Below are 19,248 nucleotides of genomic sequence, written 5' to 3' on the forward strand. Positions count from 1 at the left end.
AATACAAAATATTGGCAGCACATTCCTATACAATGAGTTGTTGTTTGTTATCACCAAAATGTCGAATTCAACATCTTTTATAAAATACAATATTTTAATAAATTTTTATTTATTTTATATTATTTAATAAAAAAACCCGAAATTTCATCCTAACCTTAGTATAATACCTAAAGTTTGAAATCAAAAGTGAATATTTATCCTCCGACGTGGAGTTCGTTAAAAAATATGAATCTCACGTATATTTATCAATCATCCAACATTGTATTATGTATATGCACTCTCGTGACAATGCCCTAAAACTAGGATCCCATTTCTTCAAATACTTATATTCGTTATAATTAATTTTATTCTATTGAAAATTGGGCATTCTTTTATAATGTCATGGTAACACATTTATTAACAAACTATATATCCTCAAATTAACTATCAGATTCATAATTTAATTTGAAAATTCTTGTATGATGATCGTTAAAATGCACACATGTGCTTGAGCAAATTAATTGTTTATATATATGTATCCGACAACTGATAACGAATTAATTAAAGGGTGAATTCGGGATAAATCCATAAACCAAAACATGAATTTACCTTCAGTCCCTGCCTCAAAAAAATTTTGTCTACACTCCCTGACACATCCAAATTTTTTTTCATCACTCCCTGTTTCACCTTTTAACTTGTTTCTCATTTTTATTTTATTTTATATCCCATTAAATACACAATTTCCCTTAATTATTATTATCTCTTCTTATTCTCCTCTCCTCTTTCACGCTCACTACAGAAATTCTTAGCCCCAGATCATCCAACTGCCGACTTGGCCAACGACCGGCGAAATCCACCGGCCGAAGGAAGGTATTGACACCGTTTCACTTAGCCAACGTCAAAGCAACAAAAAATATTTTGATTTTTTATTCTTTAAATCACTCTTCTCCTATTCTCAACTTGATGCGAGAAAAAACACTGCCGAGCAACCTACTCACCTGCGACACCGATGAAATAAGGCTTCGAAGAGCGAGACTTCGAGGATGGCCGGTGCAACAGATCAGACTTAGGAGGTGATTCTTTTTCTTCAATTTTTGATATTTTGGTTCGATTTTTCCAATTGTATTTGCTATTGTGTTGGATTGGGTTGGAAATATTGTGAATTCTTTACATTATATACTTATTGTTATTCTTAGGCTTGTACGATTAGATGGTTAGGGTGCATCGTGTACTTCTATATATGAATCAATAAAATAGAAACTTGTTTCTATTCTTCGTTTCCTTCTTGCTTGTTTTTTTGAATTTAGAGGATTTTCTTAAACGAGCCATAAGACAGTAGTACAATGACTTGTGATCGGATTTCTATTTTTTTCTTTCTATTATTTGGATTCGTGTCGCCGATTTGCTGTTGTAGTTTTAATGTTCTTTGTTCGATTTGTCACAATTTTTGTTCGATTGCTTGTACAATTACTTCGCACGGTTTTTTGGGGTTTAGACTGAAGTACTAATTCAAACGGTAGAATGAAAAATTTATGTTCTTATGAAATTATAACTAATTTTTTCGAAGACCTGACATGCGCAAAATCTTTTTAATTACTACTTAGTTGAAAATTTAATGTTTGCCCTTATATATTCATTTATTTTTCCTTCATTCTTTTCTTCTTCTTCAGTCACGCTTGTCTCTAGCAAAACGCTTCATCAGAAAATAAGAACTTCAAAAAAATTGTCTCGTTGTTGCTACGGCCGCCTCTACTTATTTACCCTTGTTTTCTCCTCCATTTAACCGCTATCGTCTTCTCCATCAGTGAAATTGCACTCCACCAAAAAATAATCTTGTCTTTGTACTGGTTTCTTTTCAATTTGTCGCATTTTTTTGCTGCTGGTTTTTCTTCGATTTACGGTAGTTTTTTGTTAGATTTTTCGAAAGGTTTTGTTTGGTTTTCTTATGGGTTTTGATTAATTTTTTTGGCTGTAGGTTTTTGTTCGATTTTCCTTTACTTTTTGTTTAATTTTGCAGGTTTTTGTTCAATTTATTATTGGTTTTTTTATGTGCAGGTTTTGTTCGATTTGCCATTGATTTTACTTATGTTCCGGAGTTGATTTTCTTTTGTGAATATTTGTTGATACTACTGTTTTGTTGTTTTTCTTTTTTTATTATTATATTGTCGAACGGTTTTTTCTTGATATTGGGGTTTGCTTTGTTCCTTCTTGGTGTTGATGGTTTAATTGTTGATTGGGATTATATTTGTTGAATTTTGATACTTTGTTCAACCCTTTTGTTTTTGTCACCAAATTTGAGGGAAAAAATTAGTCTGATTTCAAAATGGAGATAGTTAAAAATTAAAATTCTTGGTGTTGGCAGTAAGATTCAGTATTAGTTATTTTTTTATTTTTCATGCATTATATTGAAATTGGGTGGTAGGATTCAAATTTCAAGATTAAAACTTTCTTATTTGTCATGCATTTAAATTGGGTGATTGGTTCTCACAAGTTATTGTGTGAAGCTGAACTTCTATGATATTTTGTGTCTTTTGAATATCTTCCTTTTTTTTGGTCTAGGACTTCCGATTAATGATTTAATTATTAAGCATTGTGTTTGTATAGAACAATGACAAGATTAACAAAGAGAAAGTTGATTTATTTACATATTCAAATTGGATGTAGAATCTTACATTTATTTTGTGGTTTACGTTTTGTATTTAGTATTAGGTTTATTATTTTACAGAATTTGATGATACAATTTTTCAATGAAATTTAGAAATTTACTTTTTGTATTTAAATTAGTTATCTTGATATTTTTTTTCATGTTCTTATGCAGAAATATTTAAGCAAAAAAATATATTGATGAGAATGAATCTTATAGGCGAAGGAGAAATATGCGATGTCACGACGATATTCAACCTATTTCAAAAAGTTGAAAAATAAGCTTGAACCAAAACTCAACGGGGAGCTAAGTATATCGATCAAAAGTGCAACGTTGAACTCAACGTTGCTACCACGATCTGAACTTTATTTACGCTTATATGTACTTAATCATGAGCTTGGTTGTACCTTATTTACTTAAATATGTACCGTGGTTAGCTTTTTAATTATTTATTGGTAAGTTTTTATTAGCAAAAAAATTTGAGTGACTATCCAAAGTGCACATGCAAGTCCTATATTCAGCTCATTAACTTAGTAAATAAATCCGATGTCATACTTGCGATTTCACGTAAATGATACTCTATTGAGTAGATATCAAATGATTTTACTATCTCATTTTGCACATGCACCATATATGTGGTAAGAAGTTGGTTTTCTCCAAGTGAACATTCCATATGAAGTAATTAGCGAGAAATCGATCACATGTGCTATAATCTTGATCTACGTTCTTCTAAGAACACGACGTTTTGAAATGTGTTTGGATTACCTCGATCTGTACTGTATTCACGCTTATATGTACTTGATATACAGAAATTTGTACCACGTATAATCATCAAGTATACTTGTGACATGAAATTATTAAAATGTGCTTGGTTTACCACGATCTGAACTTTATTCACGCTTATATGTACTTAACCATGGGTTTGGTTATACCTTATTTACTTAAATATGTACCGTAGTTAGTTCTTTAATTATTTATTGGTAAGTTTTTATTAGCCAAAAAATTTGAGTGACTACCCAAAGTGCACATGCATGTCCTATATTCACCTCATTAACTTAGTAAATAAATCCGATGTAATACTTGTGATTTCACGTAAATGATACTCTATTGAGTAGATATCAAATGGTTTCACTATCTCATCTTGCACATGCACCATATATGTGGTAAGGAGTTGGTTTTCTCCAAGTGAACATTCCATATGAAGTAATTGGCAAGAAATTGATCACAAGTGCTATAATATTGATCTACGTTCTTCTAAAAACATGACGTTTTGAAATGTGTTTGGTTTACCCCGATCTTTACTGTATTTACGTTCATATGTACTTGATATACAGAAATTTGTACCACGTATAATCATCAAGTGTACTTGTGACATGAAATTATTAAAATGTGCTAAGTTTACCACGATCCGTACTTTATTCACGCTTATATGTACTTAACCATGGGCTTGGTTGTACCTTATTTACTTAAATATGTACCGTAGTTAGCTCTTTAATTATTCATTGGTAAGTTTTTATTAGCCAAAAAATTTGAGTGACTACCCAAAGTGCACATATATGTCCTACATTCACCTCATTAACTTAGTAAATAAATCTGATGTCATACTTGCGATTTAACGTAAATGATACTCTATTGAGTAGATATCAAATGGTTTCTCTATCTCATTTTGCACATGCACCATATATGTGGTAAGGAGTTGGTTTTCTCCAAGTGAACATTCCATATGAAGTAATGTTAGAACCTAATGGGGGGGGGGGGGTGGGTGGGCGGTTGGGGGGGGGGGGGGGGGTTGGGGGGGGGGGGGGGGGGGGGGGGGGGGGGGGGGGGGGGGGATTTAGGTTCTATTGGCAACTTTAGCAATTTAAAGCGATTATGCAAGTACGCAAGCGGAAGACTTAAGCAATCAAATAATAAGTGCGGTAAATAAATGCGTAATGTAAATAAAGCAGTAAAAGGGATAAGAGATGTTTATGGAAGTTCGACGATAAATCGTCTACGTCTCCCCTTCTTGGTTAAGTCGATTAACCAAGGATTCACTAGCACTTCGAATGTCTTGGCCTTGATGGCTCCAAGGATAGCCTTACAACTTGACACGATCACCGCGCCGATATAACTCAACACTCTTGGCCTTAAGGGCTCCAAGGATAGCCTCAACACAACACTTGGCTTCACACTCAAGTGCTTACAACGATAGCACAACACACTTGGCTTCACACTCAAGTGTTTACAACAATAGCACAACCAACTCACAAACTATTTTTACAAACACTCTCAAATATATCACACAAACACTTTGATAGTGAGAAATTGCTTGCAAAGGAGAGAAGAGATGAGTTGGGATGTCTCCAAATGAACTTGAATGGCCTTTATTTATAGTTGGCAAAGTTTTGAATCTGATTTGAGTGTTTGGAGCGTGTGGTAAGAAGTCAAGGAGTGACAAAAAGTGTTCGGCGCCGCTGCCTACATTTTCCCAGCACTGAGCGGATTTTGTGGAAAAATCATATCTTCCAATCTAGCCGTTGGATTGATCTGAAATTTGAACTGAAGCTTTAAAAATCTGGATCTTCAATCTGAACGGTGGAGATTTGATTCTAACGAGTCAAACATTTCCAGTAATTTTCGGAAGTCACTTCATCAAGTTTTCGAACTTGTTCTGTGCAACAAATTTGAAAAATTCATATCTCCATATCTATCCGTTGGATTGATTTGAAATTTGGACAGAGGTTGTAAAACATCCTGATTTTGAATCTGATCGGTGGAGATGTGATTTGGATGTCTCAAACAATCTCAGTTAATTTCTGAAGTTGAATCTTCATAATTTGCTTCATGTTCTGCAGAAATAAGTACTGTGCAATCTTTGTAGAAAAATCATAACTTCATATCTAGCCGTTGGATTGATATGAAATTTTGATATAAGTTTGAAAACATCCTGATATTGATTTTGATTGGTGGAGATTTGATTTGGATGTCTCAAGCACGTCCAGTAATTTTCAGAAGTTGATTCTTCATTCTTTACTACAAGTTCTGCAGAAATAGGTACTGCACAATTTTTGTGGAAAAATCATAACTCCATATCTAGCCGTTGGATTGATCTCAAATTTGGACAACACATGTAAAACTTCTTCATCACGATTATGACCGGTGGAGATCGAATTTAAATGCCTAGAAAATTCCCAGTAATTTTCGGAAGTTGCTGCTCCATACTTTGGCTTCTTCTTCTCTTTTTTTTCATATCTCTTAACAATGTTCCATCCATTCAATGAGCAATAAAAGACTTTATAAATACATGTATAGCTTCAAAATAACTTCCAACAATTTATTTGTCAATAAATTCTAATCTGCAAAATCTCACTTTAAATGGTTAGTAACAATTAACCGAGTTTTGTAATCATCAAAACATAATATTATGAGACTTGTTAATGCATTAAAAACATTAATCTCATAACACGAAATTTGTATGCGTTTAAGGCGTAACAAGTAATTAGCGAGAAATCGATCACATGTGTTATAATATTGATCTACGTTCTTCTAAGAACATGACGTTTTGAAATGTGTTTGGTTTACCCCGATCTGTACTGTATTCACGCTCATATGTACTTGATATACAGAAATTTGTACCGCGTATAATCATCAAGTGTACTTGTGACATGAAATTATTAAAATGTGCTTGGTTTACCACGATCTGTACTTTATTCACGCTTATATGTACTTAACCATGGGCTTGGTTGTACCTTATTTACTTAAATATGTACCGTAGTTAGCTCTTTAATTATTTATTGGTAAGTTTTTATTAGCCAAAAAATTTGCGTGACTATCCAAAGTGCACATGTATGTCCTATATTCGCCTCATTAACTTAGTAAATAAATCCGATGTAATACTTGTGATTTCACGTAAATGATACTCTATTGAGTAGATATCAAATGGTTTCACTATCTCATTTTGCACATGCACCATATATGTGGTAAGGAGTTGGTTTTATCCAAGTGAACATTCCATATGAAGTAATTAGCGAGAAATCGATCACATATGCTATAATATTGATCTACGTTTTTCTAAGAACACGACGTTTTGAAATGTGTTTGGTTTACCCCGATCTGTACTGTATTCACGCTCAAATTCGATAACAATGTGCTCTATTAACCCCTATATGTACCATATTTGTATTTATATGTATCTGGTTTACTTACATATGTACCTTGTTTGATTTTTTTATTATTTACTTATCAATTGACATTAGTGTGGTTTTTTTGTGTGTAAATACTCAAGTTGGAGAAATATGTGATATATTCACCACATTATGTACCTTATTTTAATACTATTGTACCTTATTTACTTGGATATGTACTGGATGGAATGAATATATTGTGAGAAATATGTACTAAATTCAGCTCGTTGTGTACCTTATTTTGACACTATTGTACCTTATTTACTTAAATATGTACTTGATTTCACCGTGCAGGGAAGCCACACGCATCCCCACGTCCGCGTGGGTTGGGTAGAAAATTCCTTATAACTCATATGAAACCCATGCGCATATACACATCAACGTGGGTTGGGCAAAAAATTCACAACACTCATATTTGATACATATGCATGTACTTTATTGTCCTCAATATGTACCTTATTTTAACATGTTTGTACTTGATATACTTCAAGTTATACTTGATTTCAAGTAATTGATTATTTATTTCTCATTTTATCAATTTGGCATTAGTATATCTCGTGCGAGTGGCTACTCATATTTGATATATATGTGCTCTAATGTCCCCAATGTGTACCCTATTATAACATCTGTATACTTGATGTACTTAAATATGTACATGATTTCAAGTATTTAATTGATAAAATGAGAAATATGGGAGATTTACAAAAAATAATTTTTAACAATTTTATTTTGATATAAAATCTAAATTTTTTACAAATATATAACATTTTCGGATTTTTAGACTTCAATCTTAAACATTATTTATATGAAAACACTTTAAAATATAAATACATTACCTCTATGTCATATATGATATTTGTTTATTATATTACACACGCAACGCGTATGCCTCAAGTACTAGTCAAATTAATGCATAAGACTTAGAAAAAAAATAATTTTTTATCTATCAAGAACAAAAATTGTCAATTTAATTATTAACACAAACTAGCTTGTTTTTGGTATAGAATAATCTGAATTTGATATAAATAGTACTTAAATAGGTACAAAACATAGCAAACCGGACATATAAACTTCAGAGAACAATGCGATCTTCTTTGAACTCTTTTATCAAATTAACGCTTAAGAATTAGAAAAAATAACTTCTTACCATTATAATTTGTATCTTTCAAGAACAAAATACTGTAAACTTAATAGTTGACACAAAATAACTTATTTTTGATATAGAATAATATGAATTCGGTATAAATAATACTTATATATGTATAAAACGTAGGAAACCGAGCATATAAAATTTTGAGAACAATGCGATATTATTTTGAACTCTTTTATCGAATTAATGCATAAGACTTAGAAAAGATAACTTCTTACCATCATTTATATCTTAAAAAAAAAAAAACAATGTCAACATAAACACAAAATAAATTTAAATCCACATGACTATTTGTCGGATAAATTTTTGCTGCGATACATGCTCTTAAATCTCTTTCAGAGATCCGCTCTCCGTCATGACATCAATATTTCCGCTGGATCGATCACATCTTCTTGAAGACGTGTCGTCGCAAATTCTCCGTTCTACCTTATTTGCCTGTGAATTGGGAAAACATGTTAGTTGTTTTCACATTGATCGTAATAGTGTATGACACAAATATATGACTTTAAGATTATTAATTATAAGTTAAACATCTCAAAATTATCTGATTTGACAAAACAATTTAATCTGAAAGACAAAACTCACTATACTACTTTCATGTAGGCTTTTTAAGAAAATCTCTAAAAATTAAACTTCTTTCATGTATTTCTTTTAAGAAAATCCCTCTAAGTTAACAAACCAGCACAAATAAAAGAGAAGGTAGAATAATTCAAAGACGAACCAGTACAATTAAAAAAAACCAGCATGATTCGATGAAATCAGCATAAATCAAAGATAAACTAGCGGCAATAAAAAAGAGCAACACAAATTTCGTACACAAACTACAACAACAATACAACAATAAAAAATAATATATATGACTATAAATACAGCAGCAATGTTAATTAGTATTGAGAATTTGGGAAGTGAATTAGTGTGACGATGTGAGATCTAGGTGTGCATAATAATAGTGATTCAATAGTGGCTGCTCAATAAAAAATTGAAAGTGGATCTAACTAGAAATTTGAGGTATACCACTGACAAACAAATAATTTGATGTTGAAACTGAACGAATATAATTGTCCCTTGATACCAACAAAAATCAAAGAGAACCCAACACAATTAGAAGGAAAAACAACACATATCAAATAATCCAATAAATAAACAAGAAACAGATTCAAATAAAATAATCCGACACACATCGCATAAAAAATTGCTAACAGATTATGAATACTTGATTGTCTCAGGTTTTAATTGAAGAGTAGCATTGTTTACAAGTTCCGTAAACTAGGAATTGTGTTTAGAAAACACATTTCCTTTTTTTAGCGTAGAATCAGTGATTTTTGTAAATCATAGATCATATAGTGTGTTTAATTAATGAAAGAAAAATAGGAGTTCTGAGCTCAATTATCTGGTTACATTCATGAATCTGTTCTCCAATCTCCATAGTGCATTACTAATCGTACAATAGGTTTCAAAAATTGATTTCCATATATTTGGGAGGAAATTGCGAATATCACTGAATGCGAAAGAAGAGGATATATTGGAAGAGGAACCATAGATTAAAACAATCCGACACAAATTGCAAAACCAAATTGAACAAACTAATAAAAAAAAACTCACTTTCTTGTTTGCTTTGCTTCGGCTCGTCGTCACCCACTTCAAAATCGTTTTCCATGGTGTTGCAGGTCGGTGGGTTCCTACATCCCATAGATTTTGTGTGGGTTCCTACATCTCATTGACATACAATTATTTTTAAAAATTTATTTCTACATATTTGAGAAAATTAAAAAAATTCGGCAGAAAAATTGCAAAAAAAAAAAAAATAATGGCCAAATTGAACAAACATATCACAATAAACTCACTTTCTCCGTTGCTTTGCTTCAACTTGTTGTCGCCAGCTTCCAAATTTTCATCCACAGACGTCGCAAGTCGATGGGTTCCTACGGCCCTGGATTTTTCGTGGGTTATGGACGTTGATGAGAAGAGATAGAAATTGGGATTTAATTTTTCCGACGGAAAATAGAAACTGGAGGAGGAGATAAATAGATGGGAAATGGTGGAAAATGGTGGATACTGGCTAGGGATTTACGTGAGAATGGAGATTGGGAAAGGGAAGAAAGTGACGTGGCGAAAAGGGAATGCCCTAAATTGAGATAAAACGTGAATAGGGACTGAAAACAAAAATTGTGGTGTTATCAGGGAGTGCATAACACAATTTTATGACACATGGACTGATAATGAAGTTGAGGTTTGGATTGAGGATTTATTTCTAATTAACCGTTAATTAAACTAACAATACTTTAAAATTTTCGTTGGAGGTGAACCAAATTAAAGCTTTACATGACTAGTTTTATAAACATATATACAAAGAAGATGATCAGTACTAAAACTTGTTTGTTTTTTTTTTTTTTTTGGGTGACGTTTTGATGCGACACAAATGATAAAACAAATGGCCGGTCTACACTAAAAATTAAAAACAAATGCCATTTGTCCATTAATTCCTTTCAAAAAAATAATATATCACGTGACTCCAAAAACCATGGGTTGGAAAAATCAGAAAACGACACAAAGCAATTGGTTTTAAAAAATATATTCAAAACCAGTGGCTTGCAGTTTCCTACGTACACTCTTGGTTGCGTCGCTCATCAGCTCCTAGTTTTTTACAACCCAAAACCTTGTATTGATGATTAATTCCTCTGTTAAATCTTATATATTCATTTACGCCCGATTACCTCCACTTCCCTATATATATATCCAAGATTTTCACTTCTCAATTATCAACCATAAATTAAGATTAATATTCAAGCTGAGATAATATATATATATATATATATATATATTCCTTTCAGAAAAATGAGTGGAGTGGCACGAGAAGGTTGGGTGGTGGCGTCGAGCATCGGAGCGGTGGAGGCTTTGAAAGATCAATTGGGGATTTGCAGATGGAATTATATGCTTAAACATGCCAAAACCACTCTCCAATCCTACACTATTACTACTACTACAGCATCACCCAACTCTTCGTCTTCTGCAGTACCTATTATTAATACCCATGGATCTAATTGCATGGAATATGCCATCATGAACAAGGAAATTAGGACAGAAATATGTCTGAACAAAGTCATGGATTTGAGCTGCTGGGGTCCAACCACTGTTAGATTCTGATTCATTAATCACCATGTACCTATTTGATCCATCGGTTGTAATTGGCTCTAAAATATTTATGCTTTTTACCACCGCTGGATTCTGTTTGCAGAATGGACAAGTAATTAAATCAAGCTATTAGCTAAATGTGCTCTTTTACAAGTTAGCGATTATAATTAATTTCAAATTAATGCTATGTTCTGGATATGATTATGAATCTTGGGATTGCGCCGAGGCCAGGACTCCATAAAACCAACCACGTACAAATTCTTCGTCCATTTCGATCATAAGTTGAAGATAGATTTTCTAGCAATTATGAAGTGATCATAGTTAATAAAAATCCCATCAACTATTTTTCCCATGGACTGAGAATCTTACTTAATTAGCTAGGAGGAAGGTATATATATTGAGACATTGCGGGTGAATTATATTGATACACTAAATTCAGAGAGTAACTTTGATTCTTGTTAAAAATAATTTTTTTTAAAGACTACTCCATTCCACTTATTTCTCTTAATTCTAGTTTATAAATCGAGGTTCTATCAATCAAAATATAAATTCATCAATAGATTTTAGAAACCGAAATCGATGAATCGCTTATCCCTTAGCTAAGCAAACTGTGCAAAAGATTAAAGGGGAACAAAACATTTCCCCAAAAAGAAGCCATATTTAACGAAGAAAGTATTGGAAAGAAAAGAAACACGTACCTAAATGAAATAAATAGGTCACCAACCACCTAAATATCAATGTACTAACCCAGCCGACATTTAATATATATCCACACTTCCTCCATGAGTCATTTTTTTTAACAAAAAAAACACTTTCGTTAAATTCTGACTTTCTAAACAATTTTAAGATGTAATAATTAATATAAAGTGACATTAGAAACCAAAAAAAAAAAAAAGAAAAAAAGAAAAAGGCCCATAAAAAAAACACTTTCGTTAAATTCTGACTTTCTAAACAATTTTAAGATGTAATAATTAATATAAAGTGAGATTAGAAACCAAAAAAAAAAAAGAAAAAAAGAAAAAGGCCCATCTTCCTTCCTTGGTACAACACGTAATGTTTGTGATTCACATTTGTGGCATTCATCTCCTTATTTTATTCTTTATTGATAATAATAATAAGGGAAAATTGCAAATTTAGTTCTGTATATTTGTCATTTTGCGATTTTGGTTCTTTATGTTTTCACATTTTAGTTTTAGTCCGCTATCTTAATTTTTTTGACAATTTTAGTCTTTTTTCCGATGTGGCGCTGACGTGGCACCAATTAAGTGCTGATATGTACAGTGCCACGTAAGTATTTTTAAATAAAAAGGACCGAAATTGCCAAAAATCAGAACATGCAGGACTAAAACTGAAATGTAAAAACATAAAAGACCAAAATCGCAAAATGACAAACATACCGAACTAACTTTGCAATTTTCCATAATAATAATAATAATAATAATGATATAATATAATTATAATAATGATTAAAAAAAAGCAATAAATGATGTATAGATAGATATAAATTAGAAATTGTTTTTGCAACGACCATCTTCCCCAACTTATTCCTGCGACTGTCAATTATGCTGGTGACTCTCAACAGTAAATTAAAGCGTGTTGGCGGACGTCAATTCCCACTCAATCCAGTTTAAATTCCCCTTTGGAATCCGCTATGCGCTTCTGAGTTCCCTCTCTAGGCAGGCAGGCAGGCACGAACATGGCCGCAGCACAGAGTCACCATCACAAGAGGTGGCGCCTCTGCCCGTTGTGGACCCACCACAGAAACGCCGCCATCACTCGCTCCTCCTCCGTCTCGTCCGTCGCCAGATCGATTCTTCCCGCGCGCAGAAGACTTCGCCTCGATCCTTCCAAGAACCTCTACTTCCCTTGTGCGTCGTTTAACTTTATTCGTTTTTTTTTTTTTTTTGGTTCTTTTCGAATTCATTCCTTTTACGGTTGGGTAATTTGGAATGAATTCGATTCTTCTGTGATTCAATTTGAACTTTATTTGCTTCTCGCTGATTGACTTAGTGGGTGGTTTTTGAATTGTGGTTGTGTATTGAAGATGAGCCAGGAAAGCAAGCAAGGAGTGCTGTATGGATTAAGAACTCCAGCAAGTCGCACGTTGCATTCAAGGTACGTACGCGGCTTCTTTTCTGCTTTTGACAGTATCATTCTTTTTTTCTTTTTTAATAGAAATAGTATTATTAATCTTTTTTTTTTTTTTCTATCTGATGAAAATGAAACAGAGTGATTTTTTTTTTCCTAAGTTGGGAAATGTTAGTTAATTAGGGGAATCTTTCTAGATTACAAAGATTCCCTGGGCACAAGATTCTATCAGTGTGCTTGGTTTCAGACTTTCAGTTTAGGACTTTTGGGATATAACAACGGGGAAATAAAAAAATGTAGTACATTTTTGCTTTATTTTGCGGAAAAAAAAGGTATCAAATTATATCACAAATTATTTTAATTTAAAGTATTGAATTTTTTTAAAAAAATTACTTACATTTGTTTTGACTTACACATCATCGTTGTGTATAACTTATACTTTGGTTCTGTTACCATTCCCAGAAAATACGCTCTGTTGTTTTTTAAATATGATATTTAAGCATCTGTTTTTGAAAAATCAATATAAATAAATAGAAATAGCCCAGGAGCAGAAACAACCCATCTTTCAGTCATTTCTACTCTGTTTACTGCTTCCGTATAATAAAAGATAATACTCCTTTTTATCTGTATCAAATGCGTTTTTCTTTCCTGTTTATTCTTAAAGATTATATTTTTGGCCAAACTATTGTCCTCTATATTCTTATGGTTTATCAATTTTACTTTTTACACATTTTTTGAGATATGATTAAACTTGTTATTATTTTTTGTATTTCTGGTTGAATATTTGTTATGGAAACATTACTGCATTAATTATTAAATGCAGTACTAATTTAAAAATAACGCATAAAAATACAAAACAAAATATTATTTTATTATATTATTTTGTTCCCAAACAAACCCACTGACTGTTTGATGTCAAAAACCAGAAAAACCGTTCTTCATTAAGGTTAAACAAGAAACAGGAAAAAAACAAAACAAATATGTCACCAATGGGACAGTTTATGGGATATGTTGATAGAGATCTGAACTTAATTAAATTATACAATAATAATAAAAAAGAAATAAATAGATCTACCGACTTATGAACTCTGAACCCAATAGATGCTCACTGTTTGTGAACTGGATGATTGATAGCAAGTTGGCTCGACTGCTAGACCATGTTGTTTTCTATCTGTAGTTTCAAACTACCGCGCCAAAGAGTTGCTACATGAGACCTCCTGGAGGTATCCTTGCTCCTGGGGAAATCCTCATTGCTACTGGTAATTATTTTCGACATACTTTTGCCGGCACTTATCACTAGTCCATACTGATTATAAATCTTCAATTCTCAAATCCTGATGGGCATGGAGTGAACCAAGTTGTGTTCTTTATCAACAGTGTTCAAGTTTGTGGAGCATCCAGAGAACAATGAAAAGCCTATAAATCAGAAGAGCAGGGTTAAGTTCAAGATGATGAGTCTTAAGGTGAGAGAAGGAACAGATTACGTGCCAGAATTGGTAAGTGAAATGCCTACTAGCTATGTTGTCCATGAATCGTTTGGTGATGACAGTCATTTCAAGTGTAAAATACTTGACGCAATTATTGAATTGTTGTTGAGCTATGTGAATGTGGCAGTAAGTTCATTTAAAGGGCCCTTACTGGTTCGCCGTTTTCTGCTATAATGATTGAAAGATTTCTGATGTTCAAGATTTACTCATTTAATCTAACACTTCTCCACTTCTTTTTACCTCATTTCTTACATGATGCGACATTTTGAATTTTTCGAGTCCTGTTGTTTTTTTAATAGCAGTTTTATTTAGGTTTTGGTTTATAGTTCGTGGATTATGTATTGTGAAGCTTCCAATACTTGCTTCGGGTTTATTTCATGGTCTCAATTCTTGTGTATTCTGTTGAGTTTATGCCTGGTCATCGTTATTTAGCAAGATTTTACGATAATCCACAACACTAAACTTTTAGAGTGCATTTTGTTGAAGAGTTTGGGAAAAATCTGTTGTGGAATAAAAAGTTGATCAAAGTAATATCAATGTGTACTCACACTTATCATCTATCATAGAATAGTTATGTACGTTTTTAATTGGTCATATCCGGAAAAATAATAACTAACCTTGTCAAGAAATTTACCTGCATGAGGTATTCTTGTCAATTCAACATTTGTTCCATGTTGCCTCTCTAAATGGATCACTGTTGGCAGCTGACCTTCACTGGTTTCAAGTATATGTGCACGGTTATTTGAAATAATGTACGTCTTGATACATGAGAAGGTAGCCAGTATGCATGTTGAGAATATTAAAACCTCTGTTTCCCATACGAGTTGGTTTGAATTTTTCTGCAGTTTGATGAACAAAGGGATCAAGTGACCGTGGAGCGTATTTTGCGAGTTGTATTCTTGGATCCAGAGAGCCCTAATCCTGTAAACCACGGTTTTCATCATTTCATGTTACGTTTTTTTTTTGTTTCGGTTTTGCTCATCTTTGCATCTAATGGAATCCTTTCGTGAATCTAGGCGCTTGAAAAACTGAAGCGTCAGTTAGCTGAAGCTGATGCTGCGATAGAAACTCGGAAAAAGCCTCCAGCTGCCACAGCTGCAGGAATGGTAGGGGAAGGCCTTGTTATAGATGAATGGGTAAGTAACAACGTTGTGTTTCCCCGTTTGTGTTTTAGTATAACTTCGATACTATTTTTCATCTGTTACTATTATGCAGTGCAGCAATTTTAATCTTTTTCGTGATCTTTGTTGTTTCAGAAAGAGCGGAGGGAGAAATATCTTGCACGGCAGCAGGTTGAAGCTGTAGATGCTGCTTAGCATTGGTCGTTCTTCGGTCATCTGATCTCTCCGTTCAGTGGAATGCTTGGATATTTCCAACTCGATCTTTGTTTAGTTTGTGGGATGTACCGGAAGTAAAATGTTCCAAATTTGTAAATTGAGTCGAGATCATTGTTTGTGTGGCAACATTAAACTGTCACAAAAAAAATGATCCTTTTTGTCATTCATTTTTGCCTGTAAATATTGTTTTGTTTTTGCAAGATCAATTATTGTTCTTCCAGTCAATTCCAACAATCATGTCAAGTAAAAGAGGATACGGCTTTCTTTGTTTGCCGCGGGTATAAATGTAGATCGCAGCATTCAAAGAAAGCTTCTATTTTCCCCTTCAGTGATATAAATTGACAATGAAAAAGAACACTCGCGGTAGCAGAGGCACTTTCTAATCAATGCTGAGAGCAGCAAGGCCAAATCAATAAAACAAAATAATAAAAAGAGAACCACAACTGAACTATATACAAAGAAAAAGTGGGAAATTGAATTGAATCAGCAGCTAACACATAAAACCATGGGCGATTAGCTGCTGCTTAAAGAGGCGTATGCAATGATGTAATAATAAATCATATGTTCTCCGGCAACTGAAATTTCTGCGAGCCAAAGATCTGATGAGACGCACTTTCCACGAAGACGGCAACCCCACATTTGGCGGCATTGAAACCTTCCCACAGGGGAAAATTGACGGTCCCGGAGATGGTTTTCTTCGCGGCGATGTCCTTGACGGAGCAGAGCTTCTCCAGCCTTCGGACGACGTAATCATTGGCCAAAACTCTGCCTTTGTTGGGGCCGTTGGGACAATCCGTTACTAAGCTGCATTCGAACAAAGCAACCATAACATTGACACCTTGGTGATCCACTTTTGTCCTCAGAGATCCTGTCAACGAAACTTGTAATGAATCCGATGATGGCTTCTGGAACGTCGCCTGTCAGGGGAAGAAAAAACAAAAAGAAAAAGGAATTTTCAATATGTAGATACAGTATGTATATATATGTTTGAATGGATATTTACAGAGCAATTGGCCCTGGATTTTTACCTGGAACGCGGGAGAAGTAAATCGGGGTGCGTCTGAAATGGCGGATATAAGCGATTCTGAATCATCACCCACACATTGAGCCGTCCCCTGGATCACGATTTGGGGCGTGAACATGGTATCAAGATTAAGGGTTTCGACGTAGGCCTTTTGCCTGACGGTCCACTGGCTAGACCCGAACGGATCCTTCCAACCCATGTAATCCCAGTAATCTACATGGTAGGCCAACAATATCAACGGCACATCGAGGTTGAAATCGCCCCTCCCCAGCCGTGAAAAGAGCAGCTCCGCCTCCGGAGATGTGGCGCAGCCCTGTGACGTGAAGAGCTCGACCACCACTGGGCCACCTCTCCGCTGCTCCTCCGTCGTCACGTCTGCCGTCACATTGTCATCGTGACGGGAGGCGGTGGCGGATTTCCCGAAACAGCTGAAGAGACGGCGCGCCATCTCCGACGTGAGCTCGGTCTTGTAGGCCTCTTCTCTGTTACCTAGTTCCTCTGGTGAAAGATGGATATAGATAGAGAGATGGGAGAGGGAAAATGTGAGTGAAATGATGAATGGAAGAGAAATAAAGCGTCGGAGATATTGTGAGAGAAGAGCAAAAAATGGTGGCGAAGAGTGAAAAATGGCGAATAAAATGGTGAGAAATGCCTGGATACGCGTTGTATATATGTATGTATGTACTAGTGTTTTATGATATGTTTCATCATGCAGATATATATTTTATATATTTCCAAAGTTAATTAATGAAGAGGTTAAATTTAAATCATGTTTTCTTTGAGTATGTCTAATTATTGTTTTATTGTATATAAAATTTAAAAGAAAGTCTATATACGCAACGCAAGGGACAGGTGGGATCCTAGGTGCTGGTGCAGTTGGTTCATCAGAGTTGGTCACACGTTGTTTGTCAAAATTGGGTGGGTTGCATTTGTCGGAGCTGTATATACTTTATGATAGAAGAGTAGGTTAATTAGATTTTAATAAGTGTTTATATTCATGAATATAGATAGATTTTATGTATATCTGAAATCAGAATTTAACATAAAAAGTTATATTTTTTTATTGGTAGTGTCGAAGCGAAGATCAATCTAAAAAAAATTGATTGCTGAGACAAAATTTTTATTTATGTATAATATAAATATATAATTCTCTTAAGATGAATCATGAATCATAATACTATTTAATATTGCGGTGTTTGAGTTGGATATCAACGTAAATTGACAGCAAATCCTACCCATACATGATTACGACAATTACTATTTCTTTGTGAGAGAACAATTTGACTATTTCCCAAAAAAAAAAAAATGCAAGATTATATTATTCAAGAATTATCATTTTTTAAAATGTATTCTTATTTATTTTATAGAATTTTAAATTTCAAGAATATTCTATTGATCGCTATTAAATATTAATTATAGGTCATTTCTTTATCCGTCAAAATAAAGTTTCAGTTAAAATGTGTGTTCCAAATTTTTAACGTCGAAACTCGAAATGACCCAAACACCACAGGAGCCCACTAATTTGCACTATTTGCAATGAAAATATTTAAAATTTAATAAAGGTATGATAGACGTGGGCAAAAACAATCAAACAAACAAACAGCATTAATTGTTGAAAATTATTATCTATATCTATATATCTATATATATATATATATATAAGTGTGGATAAAGGGCATTGTTTTCCAATTGTGCATTGACAAAAATACACTTCTATCCACACTTCTATGTTTGTTTATTAAAAATAAGAGAAAAATTTAATTTAGTATACGAACTATTGGTTAAATGTCAAATTGGTACACAAACTTTTGTTAATGGCTTAATTGATACATGTCTGTCGGATTTCGGTTAATTTCCGGTGATATTTATGTAAAATGTCCAATTTTCCCTTTATTACAAAAAATGCATATTTTATTTTTGATTTTAATTAGATATATTTGTATATTATATTTTATACTTAAAAATTGATTTGATTAAAAAATTTATTTGTATATAATATTTATTATATTAGATAGATTATATTTTTCAACGAAAATTATTAGATAAATTATATTAAGGTATAAAATATCTAAATAATTGTAAATAAATAAATTGATACCATAGAAAATAAATAAATATTTTTACCTATAATTTTGATTTTTGTATACATAATTTTCTCGATAATATTTTGAAAAAATATATTAAATAAATAGTGATTGTGATAAAATATTTTTAAATATTTTAACTATTTAAAACTTTATT

General features: G+C 33.1%; 2 protein-coding genes and 1 long non-coding RNA gene across 4 annotated transcripts; 1 reads left to right on the top strand and 2 right to left on the bottom strand.

Moving 5' to 3' along the window:
* Positions 1-8,108: 8,108 nt before the first annotated feature.
* Positions 8,109-10,205, bottom strand: LOC140867682 (uncharacterized). Its single transcript, XR_012145234.1, has 3 exons — positions 9,784-10,205; positions 9,542-9,646; positions 8,109-8,374 (listed from the first exon to the last, which is right to left on the bottom strand). It is a non-coding gene; the product is annotated as an uncharacterized lncRNA (long non-coding RNA).
* Positions 10,206-12,594: 2,389 nt separating this feature from the next.
* On the top strand, positions 12,595-16,166 carry LOC140860852 (vesicle-associated protein 4-1-like). 2 transcript variants are annotated; one of them, XM_073263857.1, is made up of 7 exons: positions 12,595-12,939; positions 13,116-13,186; positions 14,337-14,418; positions 14,537-14,622; positions 15,492-15,569; positions 15,663-15,782; positions 15,903-16,041. In XM_073263857.1, the coding sequence occupies exons 1-7, from the start codon at positions 12,768-12,770 to the stop codon at positions 15,960-15,962; spliced, it is 669 nt and encodes a 222-aa protein (XP_073119958.1). In that variant the 5' UTR covers positions 12,595-12,767; the 3' UTR covers positions 15,963-16,041. The 2 variants fall into 2 exon arrangements, with proteins under 2 accessions (XP_073119958.1, XP_073119957.1); XM_073263856.1 differs by having other exon boundaries at positions 12,598-12,939; positions 14,537-14,655; positions 15,903-16,166.
* Positions 16,118-17,612, bottom strand: LOC140860851 (uncharacterized). Its single transcript, XM_073263855.1, has 2 exons — positions 17,012-17,612; positions 16,118-16,900 (listed from the first exon to the last, which is right to left on the bottom strand). The coding sequence occupies exons 1-2, from the start codon at positions 17,453-17,455 to the stop codon at positions 16,541-16,543; spliced, it is 804 nt and encodes a 267-aa protein (XP_073119956.1). The 5' UTR covers positions 17,456-17,612; the 3' UTR covers positions 16,118-16,540.
* Between the last annotated feature and the right edge of the window lie 1,636 nt (positions 17,613-19,248).

This window comes from Henckelia pumila, chromosome 4 (assembly GCF_033568475.1).
Source record: "Henckelia pumila isolate YLH828 chromosome 4, ASM3356847v2, whole genome shotgun sequence".
Lineage (NCBI taxonomy): Eukaryota > Viridiplantae > Streptophyta > Magnoliopsida > Lamiales > Gesneriaceae > Henckelia > Henckelia pumila.

Coding starts and splice junctions, on each gene's coding strand:
- LOC140860852 (XM_073263856.1), top strand. CDS start 12,768: ATGGCCGCAGCACAGAGTCACCATCACAAGAGGTGGCGCCTCTGCCCG. Junction 13,187..14,336: donor AGTCGCACGTTGCATTCAAG/GTACGTACGCGG, acceptor TTCTATCTGTAG/TTTCAAACTACCGCGCCAAA. Junction 14,656..15,491: donor CAGATTACGTGCCAGAATTG/GTAAGTGAAATG, acceptor ATTTTTCTGCAG/TTTGATGAACAAAGGGATCA.
- LOC140860851 (XM_073263855.1), bottom strand. CDS start 17,455: ATGGCGCGCCGTCTCTTCAGCTGTTTCGGGAAATCCGCCACCGCCTCC. Junction 16,901..17,011: donor TTACTTCTCCCGCGTTCCAG/GTAAAAATCCAG, acceptor TTCCCCTGACAG/GCGACGTTCCAGAAGCCATC.